Source organism: Hirundo rustica, chromosome 1 (assembly GCF_015227805.2).
Source record: "Hirundo rustica isolate bHirRus1 chromosome 1, bHirRus1.pri.v3, whole genome shotgun sequence".
Classification (NCBI taxonomy): domain Eukaryota; kingdom Metazoa; phylum Chordata; class Aves; order Passeriformes; family Hirundinidae; genus Hirundo; species Hirundo rustica.
The window spans coordinates 7,438,363-7,463,574 of NC_053450.1; the positions used below are offsets into that span (position 1 = coordinate 7,438,363).

Sequence of the window (25,212 nt, forward strand, 5' to 3'; positions counted from 1 at the left end):
TGTCATGATTTTCCTTATGCTTCCAAAACTATCGTGTATTTCACCTTCTTCTTTAAAAAGAGAGATGTTCCAATGATGGCATGATCTAAGATTTAATTAACATATTCTTTGCATTATCTCTTCCATGTACTCTGCCTTATCCAAAGTCTTGCACATAATTTCACAGGGGATCATGAATATAGCACGTGCATGACTTCATGTGAACACACTCAATGCATACTCAATTCCCTTCTCAAATTGTTCTTCCTTCTCATTTTAGAGTTCTTTAGTTTTCTGCAATGCCAAACCAAGCTCTCTCTCCTATCAGCAGCTTGTGATAGGATGAGTAAAAAAAAAAGGACAAGATAGATATAACATTTAACAAATCAGAGCTTCATCAATAAATGGGTTTGGAGTGTTTTAATGTATGTCCTTTTCTGGCTGGTGGTATTAGAATATGCTGACATTTGTGTAGTTTCAAGAAATACAGACCAAGTGTATTTATTTTGGTTTTGCAGTTTTTATTGATACTTTTGTTTTTCCAAATTACGGTCTCTTTTGACTTAAAACAATAGTTGTAGTTCTTATTTTGCTCCATATTCATCAATTTTCTTGAAAACTACTTTATTGAAAGATCTACTGTACTTGTTGGGAAAGTTAACTAAAGGAAGTGTTGTTTGTCTGGTGTGAGATGGTTGTGTGGATGCACAATTTTGTGACAAAGCCACCCCACAGCCCTGTGATCCCCTATCTGCTGTAAGCCACCTCATCCCCCAGGGACTGGCTCTCCAGGGAGGCAATCTCACTTGGAGTTTCACCAGAGCTGTTTTCTGAAGATGGTTCTTCACCGCTTGCACTTCCTGAAAAGACAATACGATAAAAATTAAAATAGATGTCATATCCCAGAGGCATCAAGCTAAAAGGTATGCATTTTGTCAATCACACTTAAAAGCCTTTTATGCAGCTATAAATGTTCAGGAAACTGTTTTCCTCAGTTTGCAATCCATTTGAAAAATGCTTTAGAGTAATGGCAGATCACCTCATGGTAATTAAGTATTGTCCTTCAAATAACTGCCATTGGAATACATAATGGCTTTTTCTCCACTCATGTAAGACTTTATTTTTCTATTATCTCCTGAAAATTCTCTGCCAGGTAGGACGTGTGGGCAACATTAATTTTTTGTCTGTAATACAAAAAGCCCCAAGCACCCACCTCCAACAGATCTTCTGTTATCTTTTACCTTCTATGATTTCAGTCTTCAACCCTATCACAGTGATGCAGTTGCCTCAACACCACCAAGTTATGTCAAGAAAGTGTACTGAGGGTGTTTATTTAAAGTCTCATAGCCAGACTGCTCTCATTGCTGCATAATGTCCCTCATACTAAAGGAATGTTTTCTATTTGAGATTTCCAAAAAGAAGGTGTGACTAGAAAGGATAAAAGTTGAATGCTAACCACAACATTCCTGATTCAGTTTTGAGTCAAGTCTAAACTCTGAACACTCTTACTTTGTTTGGACTCTGGCTACTCATGGCATCCCAGAGCTCATGGAGAAGGCTCCAGCTTTTCTACCTGTTGGATTTCCTACAGCTAAAGTCCAATCTGGCTAACTTGGGCATGGAAAATATGCCTAAAAGTCAAAATTTAGGCACATGAGTTGGGCAGACAAGATTTCACTGTGAGACACTGAAGATATCTCTGTCTCCCCAGCAGAAAGACTGCTTACAGAGGCACTTACTTTAGGAGGATTGGTTCTTTTTAGACACCAACTAGAGGAGTAAGAGATGTAGACTGGATCCAACTCCACCTGTTTGGGATGCAGTGTGAGGCCCCTTATAAAGGGATTAACTGCTGGACTCACAGCCCACCACACTATGTAAGGGGAATGTTAGCATTCAGACATCTGTCTGAATATACATAAACATTCTGGAACTCCTGTTTTTAACTGAATTTATAACTGAATTTCAAGTTATTAACACATTCCCTGGAAAAAGCCATCCACAGCTCTTTTTTTCCACAGTTGCCACTTTTCTTGTTTCTCATTTTGATGTTTCCCATGGAAACCGTCATCATTCAAAATATAAAGCATGTCTTTGAAATGCAACCATGGGAACTCCAAACCTCTTCAAGCACCATCACTTTCATAATTACCCAAGAAAAATGCTCCCCAAAATGTCAACTTTACAAACTGGTCTCAAACAAAACTTCAAGAAGTTTTTAAGTTTCAAGAACTGCAATGAAACACATTCCAAGTTCCCTCCATAGTTTGTAATGGCACTGCCAGCAAACATTATGACGAATCATTGCATTCATTACATATATTTTTTTAAATTATCTTCAAATACAACAACATACATTCCAATTATGTGCCAGGGACAAATGATACATTGTGTCATTAAATATTTTGGTCTGGTCACAAAATGAAACACCAACTTGGACAAAATTTTTTACTAACTGGAAAGAAAATTACAGGTAACAGTTAAGATAAATAACAGCTTCTAGATCCAGCAGTGAATAACCTAAACGACATCTCAGATTCTTAATATGAGCAGTTTTATTCCAGAAGCTGAAATTTATGAGATTAGCTTAAACCACAGCAAGGAATACCTCAGTTTTCTGTTGGACGGAGATATTGAGCTTTGAGCCTTTAGTCATCCCTAATTTGACATTTCCAAGTCAAGACATTTCCCATGGCAGTATACAAACGATCAAGAAAAATATTAAAATGCCAGTTCCAGTTATATTTTATGACCATTAGTTTGTCCAATTCTTCTTCATTTTATTGAAATATATTAGGAATTTTTTTGCTTATAGATTCCAGATAGTATATGAAGCTGGAAAAATATTGATTCCAAGGAAAAGATGAGATGAACAAAACAGGATTAATCACAGCTGGTTGAGATTGCATCATACTAGATCCTGTATATCTTTGTACTTAGATATGAAGACTGGAATGTTTAATGATCTGTGCTTCTCACTGGCACACTTGTAAATTCCATCTACTTGGCATGAGGCCACAAATTGCAACCCACAACAACAATCTAAGAACACTATCATGAACATATATAATTTTTGAAAGGCAGAAAAGTGTTAGATTGGATCTCAGGGTAGCTGACAGACAAATAGATCTCCCTCAGGAAGGAATACAAGGTACAACATCCAAAAGTGCTCTGCAGCATTGTTCTCTCAAATCTGGTGTTCAGCATATGCCAAGGTCCCACAGGACAGTTGGACAGCACACCAGGAAGAGAGGCTGGAGCACTCAGGGAACAATAGAGGTGCAGTGCTTCATTTCTGAAGGGAGGTACAGCAAACTACCTCGGGTGCAAGGACACACATCAACAAGATAACAACATGATGCATAGGGATTAAATTCCTGCAGAATCTAATTTCTGGGAGCAATGCAAGTGATAAACTTGTACTGGTGAAATGACCCTGCTTTGGCATGAATTTCAGCCAAACATCCTCTCAAAAATAAATTGAAGGTGTTCAACCATCACCATCTGAGTTTCATGCAATCTTTCAAACTGAACTGATGAATACTATGAATCTCTTTTCATAAGGACCTGGGCTCAGATTGTTACCAAGAGACTCACAGGATGCCTCTCTAAGTTGCCATCCCAGGCTAAGGGGTCTGCAGCAGAAAAGGCTTTAATGTGATGTCTATTTAAATAGTATGAGAAATTTTAGTATTCAAGAGAGCAGATTAAAATTATTATCAAAGCAAAGTGTCAAGCCAACATTGCTGTGAGATGGAATTCATCAGAAATCAGCTGTGTAAATGCAATACCATGGTGCTGAGGCCAAGCAAATACTGGCTTAAAGAGCCAGCTGGGTGTACTCAGTTCTGCTTGAAGATTAACATGTACTTTTGACGTGTACTTTTTAAACCATTTCTTGACAATCCATACTCCATAAATTTCACACTTTATGGCTTATTTTCAAAGATTTTACGCAACTTTGTGAACTCTTCAAGTGTGTTTTTATCTCCTTCCCTGTATTTTTATGTTTAACATTCAAGTATTTGGTTTTGGCCATGGACAAGAGCAGGATATTGAGCTAGACAGATCATTGGACTAACCCATACATGAATTTTGTGTTCTTTTGCCAGTTTGGATAGTTTTAAATCTTGTCTAAGTCAAAAACAATATGCCTTGGTACATATTTTCCCAGTTTTGGGGGGATTTTCCATAGATGCTAGGAGTAGTCTCTGTCCGTGGTGCTTGGTCAGCAGTCATTCCACCGGAGGTGTTACTTTCAGCCCAGTCTGGCATTACATGGCCACAGTGATGTGAGATGAGGTCCAAAAAGATCTAGAAGTTATTGCCAGGACTGCTTAAACATCAGAATAAAGCTTTGAAAATTAGCAATTTCTCAATCAGCACAAAGCCATTGGAGAGATCAAAGTATCCCCTCTGAACGTGAAAGACGTTGCGGGATACGAGGAAACTGACAAAAAGGCTGACAACAAAATCTTGACTCCACTTCGGAAGAAAGACCATGAGTAAAGATTGAGGCTGTCTATTGAATGAGAGAATTGGTGCTCTGTGTTTCCATCAGAACCACCAGCTTGATTGTTCTGAGACATTTTAGTTTTGTGTCACTCAAACATCAGCCTCAGCCCATTTGAGGTCTTGTGTCAGGCACAGATAGCCTGGATAGCTTGGTGTCTTGGAAAGCACATTTTGTTCTCAGAAATTCAACAGCCCCCAAAGCAGAGAGAGCCTGAACTGTGTTCACTGTGAAGATGAATCTTTAGGACATAAAAAACACATGCAAACTTGCAGGCCTCCAAGAACAATTCAAAACATCTCTGCCTGCCAAAAAGGGATGGTTCTGTTTGCCTTGCTTGAGGCTATCCATATTTATTTACAAGATACACAGATATGAAGGGGAGATTATTTACTAGAATAAATTCAGGACAGGCAGCAGATTGCAGTCTAAGCAGAGTTGAGTCTAAGCAGTAAGAAAAAATTGAAGGGCTCTCATAGCTGCATTGAAATTTGTGGCAAATATAAAAGGAGACATGCAAGGGGCATAATCACCACAGCTACAGAAGTTGAAGAAACTAATCTAGTGAAAAGTCATAGCATGCAGGAACCATAATAAGATAGAAAGCCTCAGCTGCAACTTTACAGTGGATGGAAATGATTTGTGCTCCTCCTAAGCCATAGGAGTCTCAACATTCTCATGTTAGGTGCTTCCAGTGGGCAAAAGAGGCCTTCCAGTTTACCCAGAGCAAGGTCTCTATATGGCTTTGACACACCTTCTATCATCATAACAACAAGATTTCTCTAGCTAGTTAAACTCTAGAACAATTAAACTTTATTACACATTATCTGCTATAAAGTAAATTTGTTTAGTGTTACATTCTTAACTATATACCCTGGACATTGCAAGATGTTTAATTTGCAAAAAGTGCTTTTCCACAGTGACGTAACAGCACTACAGTCAGACAAGAACAATTAGCAGAGAATTTAGGGTTTATTTAATGTCAGAAAACACTCTTCTCACCTGTGGATGCTTTCAGCCTTCTGATATAATCAGACCAAAAGGAACAGTCTGCTTTTTTCAGTCCTTTAAGAGTTGGCAAAGAAAGAGTGAATTCCTTGTAGTTATCACCATCATCACTTGACAGGTACATAGGCCAGGCAGGCATCACCCCCAACATTCTTCTCGAGAAACTGTGGAGGTAGTTTGGATTTCTAAGGGAATGGGAGACATCATTAGAAAAGAATGACATGAACAGTAAAATGGTAAGATTGACTAGGTCAGAGAAATGTGTATCCAGTCTCTCTGACCAGCGGGGTTCAAATTCAGTCCAGATTGGTGAATCATTCACAGAGCCTCATCTGACAGTAATTTTTTAGTCTGGCTCACTTCCTAAGGAACAGGTACACAGAACCTGTATAGACAGGCTTATGAACAGCCTCAATAGCTCTCAATCCCAGTCCAACCCAAGATATTGTAAAAAGCACAGTAAGTCACTGTCCCCACCCTTCCCACACTAAGTTTCCAGAGGTATTCCTCATTCTCAAGCATGGCCACAGCACAGTAGCACAGAACGATGCACAGGGTAGTTGGTAAAGCGTGCACTGTCTTCTTGTGCTTTCCCTTTTCTTACGGGAAAAAGAGAACTCTTAGCCAAGAAGTTTCAGAATTAGAGCCCTAGAACTAAGGTCTGGAGACAACACCAAGATCTTTGAAGCCTGTATGTACTTTAGTATAATTTGCAGCTGGTCAATGGAGATAAAATGTCTATTCCTCCTAGCTAAGTCCCACACAATAAAACTTTGGTGGCTGCTCTGCTTGGGAACTTGCCCATGACTTTCCAACAGTGTGGACCAAATCCCACTGTAGGCTTACAAACGGTAGAGGAAATGGAGAATTGATACGTGAGGGCAGGGTCTGGACTGACTACACTCCCTCTACTTCTCACCATCTCCCCAGTCACAGCAATTCTTAAATATCCCACACTTACCCAGAGTTTATAAAATTAGAGATATACTGCATAACTTTCAACGAAAGGCCCTTTTCTTCCTCAGTATATAGTACTTCGTACTTCGGGTAAAAGGGTAGACCAAATGCATACTGAACATCCAGGAGGAACTCCTGACCTGAGCTAAACACAATATTTATAGAAAGATAATTAAAAACATCATTTATTTATTTGTGGAAGAAAGGAAAATAAATTAGTTCAGAGAATAAAGAAAAGTTGTAAATAATTAATGACCATTAATTAGAGTGTGATGAGCTGTGGGACTTTTTCGATCCAAAACATAAAAGAACAAGCAATAACAAGGAGAATTTTCCATTATATTAGTGCAGGGTCTTTAACATTTGTTACAAAAGGAAAACCGTGGAAGGCATTAGGGCACATTTTCTAAATTAATTGTGTGTGTAAGAGAGAGTGATAGAGGGAGAAAGTCACTTGGCTATTCCTTAAATGCCTCTTAAGTTTTGGACAGATTTTCACTAAAATTAAATTGAGAAAGTGGAAGCAAGTGGTGACATGGATTCTGGCAGCCACAACGGAAGGTTAATTATGGCTTATTTCACAGACTTGGAATAAAATTCTGACCTTTCTTAGCAGCAAATGGAGTTTTTCCATTTACTGCATTGTGGCCAGGATTCTGGATAAGAAAAGATGTAACAGGAGATGTTTATGAAGATTTCTCTTAAACATAGTCTTAATCTAATTTCTCTGTTGGCTGGATGGTTTCGGTTCATACACTCTGTTCTCCCCAAGTTTTATATGGCAGAGAAGTCAAAACAGCTTGAGATAATCACCTAGATCAGATTTAAGAAAGAACAACTGCTGTGTAGTTCCACGTAATACTTATAACTTATTGTAAAGAACATTTCAACAATTCAGAGATGAGACTGGCCAGGTAAGACTTGCAGGACCTAATTGCAAAGGTTACACACCTCAATATTGTCAAGTCCTGCAGAAAAACAGAAGCCAACTTCTACTAATAAAATTATAGCTAAACTATGTTCTACACATAGCTTTGAACCACAGTTCAGGAGGAGGTATTTCTGGCCTGGTCCAATTGCATTTTCCATATCCCCACATTTGGACAAAGGACTTATTGACTTGGTTTAATGCTGCATGAGGGCAGACAGCATCAGGGGACCTGGGACAAGGAACAGATGTCTGTGAGGCAAGAACAAAAAAATCCCAGATCCACTCAAAAAGATTTCATCTGCAGTGGCATTTGTCAAAAGGTAGCACAGCTGAAACTATTTTCTCTTTGGACATGAAATGCAGCAGCACTGGTACGACCCTGATACTGCCTCCAATGGAACGAAGAGTGTTCCACCACCATTATGGGCAGGTGGTCTAAAAGCAAGATGACTGCTTTACATTTTATGAGTGGTGGCACCAAAGCCTCTATTTTGAAAAGCACAAAGCCCTCTAAATGAAATACATCTTGGGTTGTGTTTTCCCTAGTCTTATCATAATACCTCAGTAATACTTTGCATCTGGAAAGTGAATTATTCACAGATTATTCACCAAAAAAATGTAGAACTGAAACAACATTAAAGCATATTTTTCTTCCCCAAATATTTACAGAAGGATTAAGCAAGATCATAGTTTAATAATTTTGCCTTAAAAATAATTTTCTTGGCCCAGTACCTAACAGCAATTTCTAGTGTCAGTATTGCAGCAAAGGTACAATATACTTAAAAGAGGCAATTTTCTTGGCAAAGAAGATTCACTTTTGATTAGATTAGAGGACATGAAATTAGTTGATGTGCAATGAAGAGACAAATGTACTCATTTAGGGACTGCATAGCAGAGGTGAACTTAGCTGTGAAGCTAAAACAAGTAAGCTGGGCCTGAAGGTTTCCCCCCCAAATGAGATTTTTGTTCTTAGCCCTCATGTTTTTAGAGGTGAAAACTATTATGGTCACTGCCCAGACTAAAACATCAGCAATCTCATAAACAGAATTTATTTGATTTGAAATTATCTATATGGCTGTACTTGGTTTGATACAGACACATAAAGTGGTACAAAACCCTATGATTTCACAGGCTGCTTTCAATATTTCTGGTTGATGAGAAAAAAAACATGAGGATGAGAAAAAACCCGCTCAGCTTAAGAGGGAAAAGAGACACATATATAAATACACAGAAGAGCAGGAAAGACAACTGGGAAACATCTAGATGGCAGCTGGATGGAAAATATCAGGAGAATATTTCTGTCTCCTTCCTCAAACTCTGATCACAGAATCATAAAATCACGATAATAGAATCACAGATTCATAGAATCATAAAATCACAGAATGATTTGGTTCAGAAGGCACCAGAGGGAAGTGCAAAATGCCCAGAAATATCCAAACAAGCATTCTGGAGTCTTGTAGGAGCTCTGAGCATACTTAAGGTAACACCAGGTAGTGACACTTTTCACTAGAACAAAAGTGGAGTGAGAGAAAGAGAGACAAGAATTTATAGCTTTGCTGCTGTACACTGCCAGCTCTGAAGGGAGGTTTTTATTTCCTGAGCTGCTCCAAACTGCACTCCCAGGATACCAAGGATGTGCTCAACAGCAGCAGCTCTAAATGGGGATATGGGGGCCCCACAAGTGTTGGACTTCAGAGGACAATTTGACAAAAGGGAAGACTGCAGAGACAAGGGCAAAAGGGGTTTTTAAGGAGACCAAAGAGCAACTTCCTCTACAGCAGTCCCTTTTCAAGGAACAAATCTGTTATTTTAAAGACAGCAGTGAATGTAATTATGTGTAAGGAGGAAGTCTTGGCTATGATGACTTTACAGGAGTAGTACTTTGTGCAAAGGTGGCTCTTCAGATCTCCTCTGTATAGCTTTGCTTTTTAAGATGTCAATATTTTTAAAAACAGATTCACAGCTTATTTTATTTGGCAGACCAGTAAATTAAGCCATGGAAAAAATAGAAACCAGATCCTATAACTTTGTTCACACTAAAATAAGTTCTCCATGGGCAATTCTTGCTTCATTTCAGATGAAGGTGCTACTGGAGTCCAGTTTACAGAAAAATAGATGGTAAAATCAGAAACTCTGTGACATTCATAATCAATGATTTAACAGCAGACCCTCAAATATCATTTGCTGGGAATTTTTATTATCCAGTGCCAAGCCATTTAGTTGGGAAGGTATAGGTTCTGAGAAATTTTTCCTTAAACCTAGATGGATTTTCCATTTAAATTTCCGAGTACAAAAGACAGAAAGAGATTACTCAGCCATCAGATACTCCACTTCTTTCTCTATAGAGCTGTGGCTACTTTCACACACACAAAGGACAGTTTCAACAAGAAAGAGTAAAAGATGAGAAGATCAGAATTCAGAACAAAACCACTCCAGTTAGGGTTGATTTGGTTTAAAATCTGGTTCCAAATCAAACAGAGCATAGATATCAGCCCCCATGTCCAAGAGCTGAAGTTATCATTTTAATCACAAGTTTTTTGAACAGAAAAAAACCCCCAAACCCCAAGCCAGATCAACAGCTAACAAATAAAAACAGACACAAACCCCCCAAACCAAACCCTCACCATCACCACCCCAATTCAGAAATCCTCACAATTTTGTTTGCAAAATAGAATTGTCAGTACTGGCAATCCATAACCAGGGTAGTCAGAACAGAATAATACCATCTGGCACACTACCATGCTATGTTAGGACTGAATGCACAATTCAGAGCTGGGGCTACAGGGACCTCACAGTGCAATCTACAGCAAATTAGGACATAGACCTAATTTTGAACCTTGTCCTTGTTCTAGGTTTGGCTAATTATTTCATACTGGAAACTCATTTTGATGATTAATGACTTACTCTAGCCTAATATTTCTCCTTTTCCTTTCATGTAAAAATAGTCCTTACTCTCTGTTCCAACTAATATCAATTAATCTCAAAGCATTTTGAGTCACAGCTTCTATTCTTAGTTGCCTTAATGTAGTTTCCCCTTCTTTTTTAAACCTCCACACACAGACAGAAGCCAACATAAATTAGCTCAAAATTCTAATGATATCCTATATGATACCAAAACATTGAACTTCCCACTGCCATTTAATCATTCAAATTGTAAAATAGAAAGATAAATAGCTAGAGTTCAGCCAGAATTACCAGTGATTATCTGAGAAATGCAGAAGAAATACTGTACTCAAACTCATGTCAGCCACCAAATAAAGAAGATGTTGGCAATCTGTGACAGATTGGTGAGATAAGAAAACCATTTATCCTTCAATGTAAACTTTTGTGAGAATAACTACTCATTCTAACAATTCTGTGAAAGATTTAGTGTTAGAGAAGAGATCACGGCTTTGAGTTCCCAGCCTCACAATCAAGGCCCTGTTCAGTATCCCATTGGCAAGGACATACCAAGTAAACACACCACCTCTTCAGTGTCACTGGACTTAACTGAGGACAGGTTATTTACATGCTGAGTGAGTTGAACAGCACAGGTGAAACCCAGATTCATTGGTTGCTCATAAATCTCCTGTTAATTTGAGTTAAAATAGTATTACCTAACAACTCTGTCCCAGGAGAAGATATGATTTACATAAAATGTGCCACTGCCTGTGCGCTCTTGTGCTCCCATTCTGTGTTTATTTTCAGTAAAAGGATTTAACCTTATTTTTTGTAAGAATTATTGGAAATATTAAATGTGCTTATTTGCACTCATCTGCATTATCTTCACATTGATACTAGCAGATTTTTCCAGAGTATATTTGCATATCCAGTATCCTGAACAGCCATTGTCTCATCCATGTCATGGGAGAGGAGCAGCCTACCAATGCTGCACTTTGCCTGAACTGAAATGTTAATTTGTATGCCAAGCAAAAATTATTTTAAAAGTTATATCCAGTCATACATTTTATGAAAGGAAGTGGTATGTGATTGCAGTGAGAAAAGAATAATCAAAGGATAGCTGGATATTTATAGAAATTCAGTGAGCCAATATGAAGCCTGGTGTGACCTCTGCAGTTCTAGGGGTGCATTTGGCTTGCTGTGTCTCCTCTCATTATGAACTCCTGCCAAACAAATGAGGGAAAGGATGTGAAAAACAGATGAACATTTTGCTTTCTTCTTTTCAGGAAAATCAGGACATATGGAAAAAGCTTAACTACTAACAGGATTAACTGCCAAGTTTATCCACCTTTGTACCAAAAAAGCCCTATAGATACATGTGACTTCTAGAGTTTGCTATATCTTTTCCACTTGAATTACTCCCAATACACACAGTGTTCCACTTTGTGTTATAGCTGTGCCAATTAAAGAAAATAAAACTGAAATAGCAGATACTAAATTCAAGAGTCTGAAAGCTCACACTAATTGAAAAAAAAAATCAGAGATCTTAAGGCAAGAAGAAAGAAAGCACTTTTATCAACTAGTCAGAACTCTTAAAGAATATAGATTACACAAATCTGTCAGGGAATTACTGTATTTAAGATCTAGTAATAGGCATGCTGACACTTGATTGGACTTCTGCAAGGCAGAAATTCATGTGTTTGTTCAGTATGGTCACTCTTAAACTGAATGAGTGGATGAACTTCCAGAAAAAGGTGATGTGTACGCCTAAAGACCCCAGAGCAGCAAGGAAAGCCTGGTGCTCAATATGCATCGACTTTGTGCTTATCGTGTAGATTACATTTGATGGGAACTGCCAGTGCAGCACATGCAGCTCCAAAATTGCTTTGTCCTTTCTTGAGTCTTTCAGCTGAATTTTGGTTAATTTAAAGATGTTTTCTGCTTTTTCTGAGCTGGCTACTTTGCCTTTGTATATTTATTGCTAATTTACAAGATCTGGAAAATCTACTGAATTACAAAGACCTCTAAACTACTTCACAAGAAAAAAACAAACTGTCCAGACCCCAAGCCTTTAGAAGCAGAGAAACTTTGCAAAGAGTTGAGAATGGCATGATGTGGCTGTATCAGTGGAACAGTGTTTTCAGAGCTGCAGCTGGCACAAAGCAGTGGAATGAGAGGCACTTCCAAAACCACTTTTAGGAGATGACTGGGAGTAGAGACTGGGATATAGAGCACAATGGCAAGCAGTTGTTGCAGCGAGTGGATATAGCTACCCAAGGCAATTGTGGTGCTTGTCGAGCTATGGAGAAACATGCATTTTGTCACCTCCCCACTGGTAATTTATTTGCCTTCTGGTTTTAGATATTTTATTTGAAGCCCAGAGGCAACTTCCTGTCTGCCTGTACAGCACCCAGTTTAGACTGTGTTCTCCAGCCTGTGGGGTGTTGGTACTCATGGACTAACAGCTACAGACAGGAGGAGAGCATCAAGTAGACAGCAAGTGGAGGATGGATTAAAGGACAGGGAGATGATATAATTGTTGTGAAATTAAAAGAGTAGACAAATCTCCTCTAATTAAAGAGATATTAAGTATAGCCAGAATTCCTGAAGCATCCATAATAAATAGAAACCAAGAATACTTCACATAGCTGAATGGGTTTATACATAAACATTCTTTGTTTTATCAGTCAGGAGTTCTCGCCTTCAGTTACAGGAATCTTAAGAAGTGTCACCGAAACCCAGCAAACTATGTGAGCCTTGGCACACAGTAGACTTTTAACAACTCACACCAACATACACCAGAGTGCACAGTTAGAAGGTAAAGACAGCCCCAACCAAAATGACTCAAAAAAGACAGCAGCTCATTAACCTTGGGTGAATCTGTCCCATGCAAAATTAAGAGAAGTTTTTACGATAATTACTAGGGTCTTATTAGTGACTAGATGATAAAGCCTCATTAAGTCTCAGTTTAGACAGCTCCAATGACAATAATGATTGTTTGTCATCCTGCTTCAGCTGATGATCAACCCCCCTCAATAGCCAGGGCATTGATTTTTAACCACAATCTTTTAAGAAAGAAAATCTGGCACCACAATGTGACTTGGAAACTGTGAAGCAGTGCTTCAATATAATATGCAAAAATCACCCAGAAACCTCTTGAAGGGTTAATAAGGCAAATCTTTGTATAGTTAATAATATTATCCTTGTCAAAACATACTTCTCCTATCACACATTTTTTTACCATACCTAAAGCTATCCTCCAGTTCTTCCCACTAATCCTAGGCAGTGCTGAGCAGTCACATTCTTCCTGCATTGTTTAGAATAAATGTTTACTCCAAAGCCCAAGTGTTCTCAAAGAGAGAGTGAGAAAATGGCAGCTGGGTCATGTATATATTTTTACCACAGATTATTAATGTGGGAGTTGGCTCCTCATTCAGATGGGAGCTGAAGACTTAAGCAGACACTGTGTAATGCCAAGTTCAGGAGAATGCTACCACGTGGAAGGGGATATTATTTTGCTCTCTGCAAGAGCCATTCATCTATAGAGAAGCTGTCATTTCATTGTTTTATGTGATTTTCCACATATGTCATAGACATCAACTTAGAGCAGGCTTTTTAACCATACCCCTGCAGGGTATGGTTATGCATACTTGAATGTGCATGTATACATTTTAGAAACATCCAGCTGAGAGACAAACTTTGGCTAATTGACTTTTACTGGCAAAAATTCCTCCTTGTTTAATAATTTTTGTCTACTTTCCATCATTGTGGTTGTCTGTCTTTACTGACTGACTTCTCCTTCCCTCTTGTTTATCTTGCTGTTAGTTATTAAGTGAAACAAGAGGAAATAGCAGTATTTTTTTCACCCCTGCATTTTAACTCTCTTTTCGGTTATGCATTTTGGTATACATATAAAGTAGGAGAGACGTAACAAAGTAGAAATTGAAGAATGTGTTGCTATGCAGTGCCTTATCTAACTAGTGAATGGCTATTTCCATTCAGACAGAATTTTTTTTCCAAGAGTAAATAAATAGTCTTCCACTGTTGAAGTTTATGAACTCTTTCCAATACTCCTGTGAAGTAGACATTAGCAATTATTATAAAAAAAATGAAATCATATATAATTATATCATCATCACCTTTATGATACAGATTGCAAACACAAAGAGAGAAAGTCCATCTACTGTGTAAACTGACTTCTTAGGAACAATTTAGACACCAGAGTAAAAAAACCTCAGTATTTTATCTTTTATGTTACCCTATGGACATAACACTATAAAAATGCCCATTTTTACAAGTGAAGGTATATATCTCAGCAAACTGGTTGGGAAATCATTCTACCAAAAGCCTATGGGTGATCAGGAATGTCTAATGAGTTTTTCCTCCAGCTACAAAGCATAAGGAGGATCTGATTTAGTGTATACACTCACAGAATAATCCTATACATGACTACCATGTGCAAATCATACTTTGGCCACTGCCTTCATTAACACAAAGAAATGGCTGTAGCATGTTTCTTCTATTCAGGTCTTTAATAGGATGTTTTCAGGGTTCAATTCTCACTTCTGCTCAGCAAATTCACACCCCCAAGTCCTGCCTTCCAGCCTAAGCTGCAGGTTATTTGTGAGAGTTTATGTCTCTGCTCCTCCTCCTAGGAGTCATGGTTTTCAAAGAAGAGTTGGAGAACTGTCAGGACTCAGTTCCAGTGGTTACAGAACTCCCTTGGAAGTTGAAGACATGGTTGCCAGATCTTTCCCTAAGGTAAATTATACTTTCTACTTGAAGGCTGTCTCATGGATATCATTGGTTTTAGTCTGGTAAGATAAACTGCTGATAATATTCCCAAGAACTGTTTTGTTGGGTCCAGATTCTTGGTGGTTTCCCATTTTCAGGAGTTAAACCCACTCACCCATGCCAAGCTCCTTCCCTCAACATAACACCCACAGCATGAGGGAGGCTGCAACACACCTACACTGGAGGGCGGAATGCTCTAGGGAGGGTGGCATGGCAAAAGGGGGATGAAGAATAAAGAAAGATTCATTTAGGAATGAATGAATGAATAAGAATATTTAAACAAAATACCTGCAGTGTATTCAGCAGAGGACCTAGTGTGGGGTTCCTTGGGAAAAGGAGGGTATCAGTTCATAAATAGCCAAGCTATAGTGTCAAATGAGATTCCCCCATACACAGACAAGCTGAATTCTGAACTTCTGTTAAAGTGCTTGCTTTTCAACCTAAACAGCATTTATTTTAACAGCACTTTAAGGATAAATAAAGATGAAAGGAGTAAGAATGTCATGCAGCATACTAAGTTGGGCCATTTCTCCTTGCAAGTGGCATAAGGTAATTGAGCCTCTGCCTCGCACACCTGCAAGTTTCAGACAGCATTCTGGCTTTGTTTGTTCTTTTAAAGAGGATTATGATAAAGCAAACCAATAACTTTTGCACTAAAGTTAGAGTAATTAGCCTAGAACACCACTGTCAACATAAATATGATTAAAATATGTAGTTACATGCTATGTAAACTATTGCTGCACGGAAGAGCGTGAGGAGAGCTAAATAACATGAGCACAAGGGAAATCTTAAATAGGGCTTGATAGCAGAGAATTCTTATCAATCCAAAATCACTGCCTCAAAACCAGTGAGTCTAAGCTGTATAAGTACTATTTAATCCACCGACAAATAAGATCTAATCGTAGATGGCTGGGTCGCTATCATTCTCTAGAGCAAGAGAAAACTTGCTAGCTCATTTGAGAACACATCTTTTCTTTTTGTGCGGCTGGATTTTTGGCATACCATAGCTCAGCCCTGCTTGGAGCCTTGTAAAAATCACTTATCTTGGCCTATCAGTAGCCAAATGGAACACTGTGAACATTCCCGCTGGAGCTGCCAGAGAAATAACGGCTCCCTGAGGATTACCTTCTCAGTTAAAAAGAAAGCAAGCCTGTGTTACCACAGCATAATGGCCTTCATCTGTAACCTAGATCTGGGCTGGCTTCTTTCAAATGCTTTTCCATTATGCTATCAGAAAGGGAGAAAACCCATGCAGTTTGCAGGGAACTTCACAGGATCAAATGGTGCCAGTAGGAACCCAGCACCCCTCCCCTGAGCCCTTCTGGAGGAAGCCTGAGAACAAGGTAAAGGTCTCAAAAAGCTTTCCTGGAGAGTGGTGAGGGGCAGTCCAGGGGGCAGGCTCCTCATAAGGAAACAGCATGAGGATAAGCATCCCTGTGTGCTTTCGTGTCCTGGTCTGTGGATTCAGGGAACAGAAAAGGTGACTGTCACTGCAGTTTCCCGTCACTCAGGCTCTGAGAGCAGGAGCTACTCTGCTGAGTCACAGGGCAGCCCAAAGTGCTCACCACTGCCTGCAGACATCAGCACCTTTTCCTGACTTCTGCAAAGGGCTGGGTCTAAAATAAAGCCAGGGAAGGCCACCTTAAAGGCCTCTGCCTACAGGATTGTTCTGTGCCCAACAAGACATTACATCTCCCACAGCCACTTAGTCCTTTCTGCCTAAAATATAATACAGCTTGTCCTGCTGAAAATCTTTCAAGTAAGCTAATAAAATGAAGGATGACACAGAGCCTGAGTCTACCAATGCTTGTGTGTGAAAATATTTTTCTTCCCATAAGAGTCTGTCAGCAGAACACGAGTCAGAGTGCAGGAGCAGGAAGGAATAAATCCCTGAGCTCATCCACACTGAAGGCCAGTGAGTGCAACTAGGGTACAACTACACTGACCTCAAAAAAGGGCAGTGTTGAATTAATGTTGAGTAATTAGAAAATGATACTCCATTTATCTTGAGAGCCGTAGACTCCTGATGACTTGGAATACATTCTGACTCTTTGTGGGAGGTTTATCAGATGCAGAGTGGGAATCTGAAAGGCTAACTTTGGAACTGGTGAAGGTAGATAATTTGGAAAGGGGAAACTCAATTTAGACAACTAATAGGAAGTGCTTCAGTTCAGAAAAAGCATTCCTGCATAGTTAAAGAATTTCTTAGAGAGAGTTAAAGAGTTAAAAAATTTATTATATAATCCCTCCTTTGCTCGTCTGAACTCTGTATTTGACAATACCTACATCTATTCATTTATTCCACAGCATGCCCAAACAGTCAGCCCTGGTTTTGCAAACTCTAAATCCAAGAAACATAATAAAATCCATCTCCTTACCTGCTCTGTGAGGAGCTCTCAGGTACGTGGTACATGAAGACATTTCCTTGAGAGGCAGCAGCCCAGTGACTCGCCATGTTTATGATGGGACATGTGATAAACTGGTCACTGATAAAAAAGGAGGAGCAGAGAACAGACAGAACAGTTGCGTAAAGGAAAAAAGGGAAGAATCTCCACAAGCAACAGAACTCTCTCTGTCTCGATAGTTTTATTTTCCAAACCAGCTCATATCTCTGTCTTCAAATCGACTGAAGGAAACCACATTCACCCTCTACAAGATTAGTACTACGTAGAATTCACTAGAAGTGCTGTTTTATGGAGTGCTGAACAATGATAGTAAACCAACCATATCTGACACACAAGAAATATCCTGGGAAAAAAACAAAACAAAACAAAACAAAACAAAACAAACAAACAAAAAAACCCAAACCAACCAAACAAAAAAAACCCAAAAACCACAAACAAAAAAACCCCAAACAAACAAAACAAATAAACAAAAACCCCCAAACAAACAAACACCACCAAAAAAAAAAAAACAAAAACCAAAACAATCCCACTTGAGTCTAGTTTTTAAGGGCTCATGCTTATAATAGTTTAAAGTTCTTTCTGGTACCACTAGGTTGTGATGGCATCTAATATATTTCCTGAGTTAAGGATCAATAATATAATTTCTGAATTTGTATCTGTGTGATTTCTTGGGTAGAGTTTCCAGAACTGAAAATGGTAAGAGACCACATTTGAAGATAACCTGCAGAGCTCATCAATATGGAATTCCTGGTGCAATGTGTTTGGGAGAGAAAGATTAACCGACAAGAGTGCAATGAGGAAGTCAAGTGATCACTTTACCACCAGGTCTAAAAGGTACAAGTGAAGCAAATGCATCCAAACCTTCCCACCTTCCTTTGCCCCAAGAAGGGGGGCTGGAAGGTGAGGTGAGCAGAGGACGGAAGAAGCACGAGCAGTTCAAGAGGGGCAGACAGAAGAGAGGAGACCTAACTGCAATATATCTCACTGTGATTCCTCAAGGCAATGTTATATACACGTGTATCACCACGCCCCATTCTTCCTGTGCCTGAGGACTCAGCACAAGCTTTGGGCGTTTATATACCTTTACCTAGATGGGTGCACACAAACATATCTGCTGAGGAAGTGGGAGATTTCAATTCTCAGTTCAGTGAATCTGAAAGAGCAGCTTCTCCTTCAGACTTGGTAGGTTAAAAAAAAAAAAAAAAAAAAAAAAAAAAAAAAAAGACTGGTGCAAGAACGAAAAGCATCAGAGAAGCATAAAAACACATTACTATTTTTAACTGGTAGGGTTATGAAAGGCACTGTTTGGGTAGCTATCTTGGTTCAGCAGAGTTTATTTTAAGCTCATCTGTGAGACCACAAGCTTTGGGCTCACTGACCACAGGGCTCTTTGACAGTTATGGTTGACAACACCCAAATGAAACAAAAATTATTGCTCTTCACATGCCTACCAGCATGGGGCTTTACAGGAGCATATGGTCTTTGAAAACTAGGGAGTCTGGGGAGAGCAACAGCTGTCATGAAATGCTTTGAGATACATTTCACCATTTAAAATGGAATCTCTGCTAGTGGTATGGGGGGGAGAAAAGTCAGCTATTCTGAGGAAGTAGAAAAAAACCCTAAATACATAGTAACTGCAAAAATGAAACAGCTGTCTCTATCAGGCATGGAATACCAGAGTTTAAAAAAAAAAAAAAAAAAAAAATTAACTCATTTTACACTTGCAAAAAATACCAGAAAATTGCAGCTAAAACAAATTTAAAAGCAGAATTATTTTAAACCCACAAAATATACACAATATATATCATTTATAACAACCATTTATGTTGCTTTATCACATTTTGTAATCCTGTTAAAACTTTAGCAGTTAATTTTTTACATAAAACTTTTCTTGGCTTACACATCTATGCTGGTAGTAAGGTTTTTGTTAAAGAGAAACAAAACTAAGGAGAAAAAAAACAAAACCAAACCAACCAACCAAACATCAAGAAACCCAGAACCAATCCCCTGTTTTCTTCACCATGTATGTGATGCTGATATAGGCAACACACTCTGTACCTAATGTTTCACCTCACTTTCTGCTGTAGCTGGAGTGATTCCCAAAGTATTTGATGCAGAGTATTATCATCAGATGCCCTGGTCTCACTACTCATCCCTTTGCTTGGCTATTCACTTCTTTCCTTAGCCAAGGTATTTTCCTCATATCGTAAAGGAGCAGGCAATCCCTACACCCAGGAACCTGCTGAGCCTGAGGAGCTGTTGGTGTATCCCATTCCTGCTGGAAATGTGTGGTGTGCCAGCCCTTGTGGCTTTGCAAAAGTCAATGTTTGCACCATACTGAGCCCTGGGCTGAATGCCAGTGATCAAATGTGACAGCCCTGTGTTACAACAGATCCTTATAGAGGGATCTCTGGATGGGAAGAATGGCTAAAATACAAGTCCTACAGTGGTTTATTATGGCTTAAAACCTCACTGATATAAAGAATTTCCCCCCAGGGGTAACAGTGGGGATGGAAGGACACTGAAGGCAAGTTCTGGCTTTGATATCCATTAACCACAGTGCTCCTACATGTTCTGCAGGCAGTGGCCCCAGATGTCCTGGTGATGGGAGGCCCATCCCTGGGACAGACTACAAAGGAGGACAAATGTGGCAAGATGTGTGAGTTGATAAATGGCACAAAGCTCAGCCCACAACCCTCTGGCTTGTTTCCTTCACGATCTCAGTGCACCAGGACACCTGGACCACCCAGAAACAACTGTCCACTTTTTGAATCAGATGTTTCCAAGAGAATCTTGGCTCCTGTTCATCGCCTGCTCCCTAAGGCTCTCCCAGAGAAATGTTCTACAGCTCTGATGGAAGAATAAAAGGAAAATCCTGTCTCTGAGGTGTTGTTGAGAGGCTCACAGTGGGACAGAAAACACTGCGAGCACAGATACCAGGAGCCTTTAGCTATGATGTCTCAGTTCAGAATAGAGGTGCAACATCTTGGACAGGCCCACTAGGATTCAAGTCACCAGTTTATAAGCCACATCACATTAGAAAAAGTACAGAGTTTTCACAATGATTCTGCTCATAAAGCAGAGACAGGAATAGGGAAACAGTTTTTTGATTCATTTCCGGAAAATCCGTTTCATTTAAACATTTGGTCCCTGATTTTGCTCAGAGGCAGAAAACAGGAAGTTTTCAACTTCCTCCTCCCAAATGTCCATGCAAAGTTTCAATGCAAAGGATGGGAGTGCATTTACTGGAGGTAAGTTGCTCATCCCTCTGCTGACATGCATGAGGTGCTGGAGCCTGTCCAGAGCAGGGCAGTGGAGTGGGGAAGGTTGTGGAGCACAAGTCTGATGAGAAGCAGCTGAAGGAGCTGGGGGTTTTTAGCCTGGAGAAAAAAAGGCTCAGGGGGAACTTTATTGCTCTTTACAACTGCCTGAAAGGAAGTTGTAGCGAGGTGAGGATTAGTTTCCTCTCCAAAGTAACAAGCAAGATGAAATGGCTTCAAGTCATGCCTGATATTGTGAATAAATGCATGCAGGTTTCATAACTAAAAAAAAAAAAAAAAAAAAAAAGGAATTGCTGAAATCCAAGATTACAAATTTGACCACCAAGAGAAGGTATTTGACTGTATAATTAGGGGACTGGGGATACAAGGCATTAATTCTACTGTCACAGGGATGAGACGACTCAAGGAACTGTTGATGCACAGTGTGCAAGCAACCCAGACATCTATGACATGAAAATGCAAAAAGAAGCATTAGTAGACTGAACTCAATATCCGGTTCTAGAAAGACATGTCAAACTGTTCACAAGGCATAATCAGTTCAATTTCTGTTTACCAATGACACTGGAAACCTCACAGAAAATAAAATCATATTCCCCATTTTTTGTTCATCTGCATAAGAATTTCTCAAGTTTTTCAGAATATAAATGCACACTTTAGATAAGAAAAACAAACCTTGCTCAACTCCAATCACACAGTTGTACTAAGATGACTTTCTTACCGGGTGGCGTTTTCCAACGCCCTGGAAAAGGATGAATAATCATCAGTTGAGTGTTCCAGGGAGTAATACCACGTAGCTGCATCTTCAATGAATGAGTTGGACTCTTCTCCTCCTAGGGAATTTTGCAGAGCCTGATAAAAGGCGGTTTTGCTGTTGGCTCTTCCTTGACTTTCTTCAAATTTCTGAGAAAAAAGTGCATATATGGAATTCAGAAACAAAACCAAAATATAAATTTTTTAGTGGAACAATGTGGGATCAGATCTCCCTCTGCTGGAATAAGTCCTCTCTGCTGTGATCTCTGATTCCTAGGGGATTGAGTAGGGGGCAATCCCACATTTGCTTTCCCAAAACTGTCACCAGTGAGAAATACTGGCTTCCTCTGGACACACTGTAGTACAGAAACCCTGGTCTAGTATGTCCAAGTCACAGGTACCAAGTTGTGCCAATGGATCTCTAATAGTACAGAAATCGTGCTGGCTCTCACTAAAGGGGTTCCCAGAAACAGTCCTCCACTGCATGTGTGTCCAGTGCTGTCTTTCTGATAATCTCCATGAAGGAAAACTAGAGCGGAGAGAGGGAGTTTTTGTTCTTCTCTGAAAATTCCAGAAAGCAAATATGTTTTATAGGCCATTGCATGGCTATGACACTCTGCCTTTTCTGGGAACACCTACAAAGGAACACGGCTGCTCCAAGTTCTGTGTTTAGGTCCCTTCTTTAATAATATTTGCCTCAGATCTGGAAGAAAAATTCCAATCCTCCAAAACCCAATGCAGGGAACAGCCATGATCTTCAAACTTCATAACCCTTAGGGCCTTTCAGAGAAACCAACAGGGAAATGCCCTTTTTCCTGAGATCTATGCTCTGAAACCTTTCCTAAAGGAAATGTTCCCAGAGCAAAGGGCCCATGTCACAGAGACCACCTTCTATACCAAACAGTGTATCCAAACATATTTTTACCAAAGCTAAAGACGGCTGGAATTTTTCAACATATCTTTCTTTGAGGAAGTTTTTTTCATGCTATCAATTGAAACTTTTCACTTTTTCAAAAAATATTTCAATTTCAGAAACAAAACAACTTCATGAAAAAACAATCTACCCTGAACTCTCCTGTGCATCGAGTCCTTTCTAAGGAGGGCACTATACAGGTGCATATTGGTTGAAACTTGGATGAGAACTCCAGAGAAAAAGATCTAACAAACCACTTCTATTATTTTGGGCAGTCAGTCTGATGCAAACTAGGCCAGTGTCTGCCCAATTTAGTTACTGTAGATGCTTTACTTAATATATTATTTTGATGGCCCACAGCTGGTTTTCATCATGCTGCTAGAAGGTCTTTCCACAGCCCTATACAGAAAGAACAGATGGAGTAATAACTTTTCAGTAGATCCACAGAAATGAAAGATGGAAAATAAGTTCCCATGTGCTGAGGCTGAGGTTTGTCCTTAGTATTCTAACACTCTGTGCAGTTTGAATAAGTGACTTTAAGGGATTTGAAAACTCTACCAAGTATCCCAAGGTCCAAGAAGATCTCAGAAATTTTCCTTGTATTTTTAATAGATTCTTCTTTTGCTGGATTTTGGCACACGCAATGTGAAAGAGTCATGTGGTGCCAGCTTTAGCAATACAGCTGCACTTCGGAAAAGATGGGGAGCTCACCCCTGACACATCACTTCCTGTCCACAAATGCCACACAGCACTCTTGCCTGCAAAATCATTCAGCTTAAACCCAGCAAGGACATGCATATTCTTCTGCAGGAAATTATCACTGAAGACCTGACTGCAAATTCATTGAATTCAAAAGCAGTTTTTCCATCACAGCTTCGGCGCACATCAGGTCAGGTTCCTACTAACCAGCATAAGTATTGCTTTGTTAAGAATCTCTCATTTGAAGACTGGGTTTAGCAGTTGTGGGTAAGAAAAGATATTTTTCCACAGCAAGCAAAGTCCAATCTCTTGTGTATAAATCAACGCATACAAGCTACTTTCATGAAGTGCTTTCATTTTGTTGGCTTTTTAAAAGAGATTTGCTAACTTGTTCTACTCTTGTCATGGATACTTAAATCAGAGAGAAACAAAGTCAAAAACACCTTAGGGGAATGATTATGTAACCTAGGAACTGATCCATCACTGTCTCATCAATAGTCAAGTATCAAATAAAGGTCATCAATGGTCAAGTATCAAATAAAGGTTATGGTTGAAAAACCACAGAGAAGATGGATCATCATATACCAACATATGGTTAAGGTGACAAACTCCCTGCCAAATGTTTTTGTAAATGCCAAAAACTGTTGAAAATGAAGTCTCATGAAGGAGTTTTTTATTAAAAAAACCAAAACAAAGCAAACAAACAACCAACCCCCCCACCAAAATAATTTATTATTTTTAGTAATTATGATATTAGTTATTATTATAGTTATTGCAGTAAATATTGTATTAGTTATTATATTAATTATTATTATAGTTATTAAATATAGAAAGATCAGTTCAGGATAGAAAGTCCCTGGGCTGTAAAGTGCTAGAGGTTTGGGGCGCTTTTACCAGAAGTATCAGATTTGCTTACCCTATTTTTACAAACAGGCTCCTTTAACCACTACTGAAAACAACAGTTTGTGCTGAACAGCCCTTTGATCTGACTCAGTGTGGTAGGCCTTAGATATTTAATGTCAGAAGTCAAGGAGAAGAGGTAAAAGGCTGGCTTGGCTGGACACGGATCTTCTCTTGGAAATAAAACAAGAAAAGGAAGGTGTATGACCAAGCAAGGTCAGGTAACATGGGAAGAATACAGAAATGCTGCTTGCCACTGCAGGGAGAGAATTCATTTGGCCAAAGCTCAAGTGGAGGTGAAGCTGCCAGAAATGGGAGGAGCAATAAGAAGTTTTTTTCAAATATATTAATGAAAAAAGGCAGTGTAGAAATAACATTGACCCTTTCCAGAACAAAGATGGTCACTTCCCCCACAGGGACATGGACCAGGCAGAGATGTTCAATATATTATTTGCCTCAGTCTTCAACATTGATGATGGACCATGCGGGTCTCAGAACCCTGAGCTGGAAAACCATGACTGTGAGAATGATAACTCCCAGTCAGTTCTGAAACTGTGGGGGATCTGCTGCTCCAGCTGGATCCCCACAAATCTACAGGCCTGATGGGATTCAGCTGAAAATCCTCAATGAGCTGGCTCATGTCATTCCAAAGCCTCTCTCGATGATTTTTGAGCAGTCTTGTGAATCAATGCCTATGTATGGGTTTCTGTGGTCTTCAAAATGCTCCCAAAACTCTGCAATTTTCAGAGTTTTCTCAGCAATAATTTACAGTATTGTGGGGCCCTCAAGACGTGTTGACTCAGATGAAAGACGGCTCAACAGGCAGAGATGGATGATAAACAGAACTAGCATTTGTAAGATGGTAAGAATTTTCATCCCTCAAACAGCAGTAAAATAGCACAACCTGAAACAATTTCTCAAGCATTGCTTTGGCTATAGTATAATTTAAACATCTGACTTAAACATGATAGCCAAAATCAAAGCAATGTTCAAAATAAAATTAATTAAACATTAAAAAGACAAAATATTTAAACTTTTCAGAAACTGATTCAACTGATTTTCCATGTCCAACATAAGTTCCCATTAGAAAATATATGACCAAGGAACAATTTTCAAATCACAGGAGATACAACAGCTGCTACCAGATTAATAGAAACAGCTGCACATCATGTAAAATAATTTACATTTTGCTTAGCTTTAAA

At 39.2% G+C, this 25,212-nt stretch overlaps 1 protein-coding gene across 1 annotated transcript in view; it reads right to left on the bottom strand.

Moving 5' to 3' along the window:
- Positions 1-538: 538 nt before the first annotated feature.
- The window catches only part of TG (thyroglobulin), a 152,048-nt gene continuing 127,374 nt past the window's right edge, over positions 539-25,212 (bottom strand). Inside the window, exons 44-48 of the mRNA XM_040080105.2 lie at positions 21,467-21,648; positions 17,441-17,548; positions 6,462-6,602; positions 5,495-5,685; positions 539-839 (exon numbers count right to left, since the gene is read on the bottom strand). Coding sequence (XP_039936039.1) covers positions 727-839; positions 5,495-5,685; positions 6,462-6,602; positions 17,441-17,548; positions 21,467-21,648 — 735 coding nt within the window. The 3' untranslated portion in view covers positions 539-726. The remainder of the gene's footprint in view (positions 840-5,494; positions 5,686-6,461; positions 6,603-17,440; positions 17,549-21,466; positions 21,649-25,212) is intronic.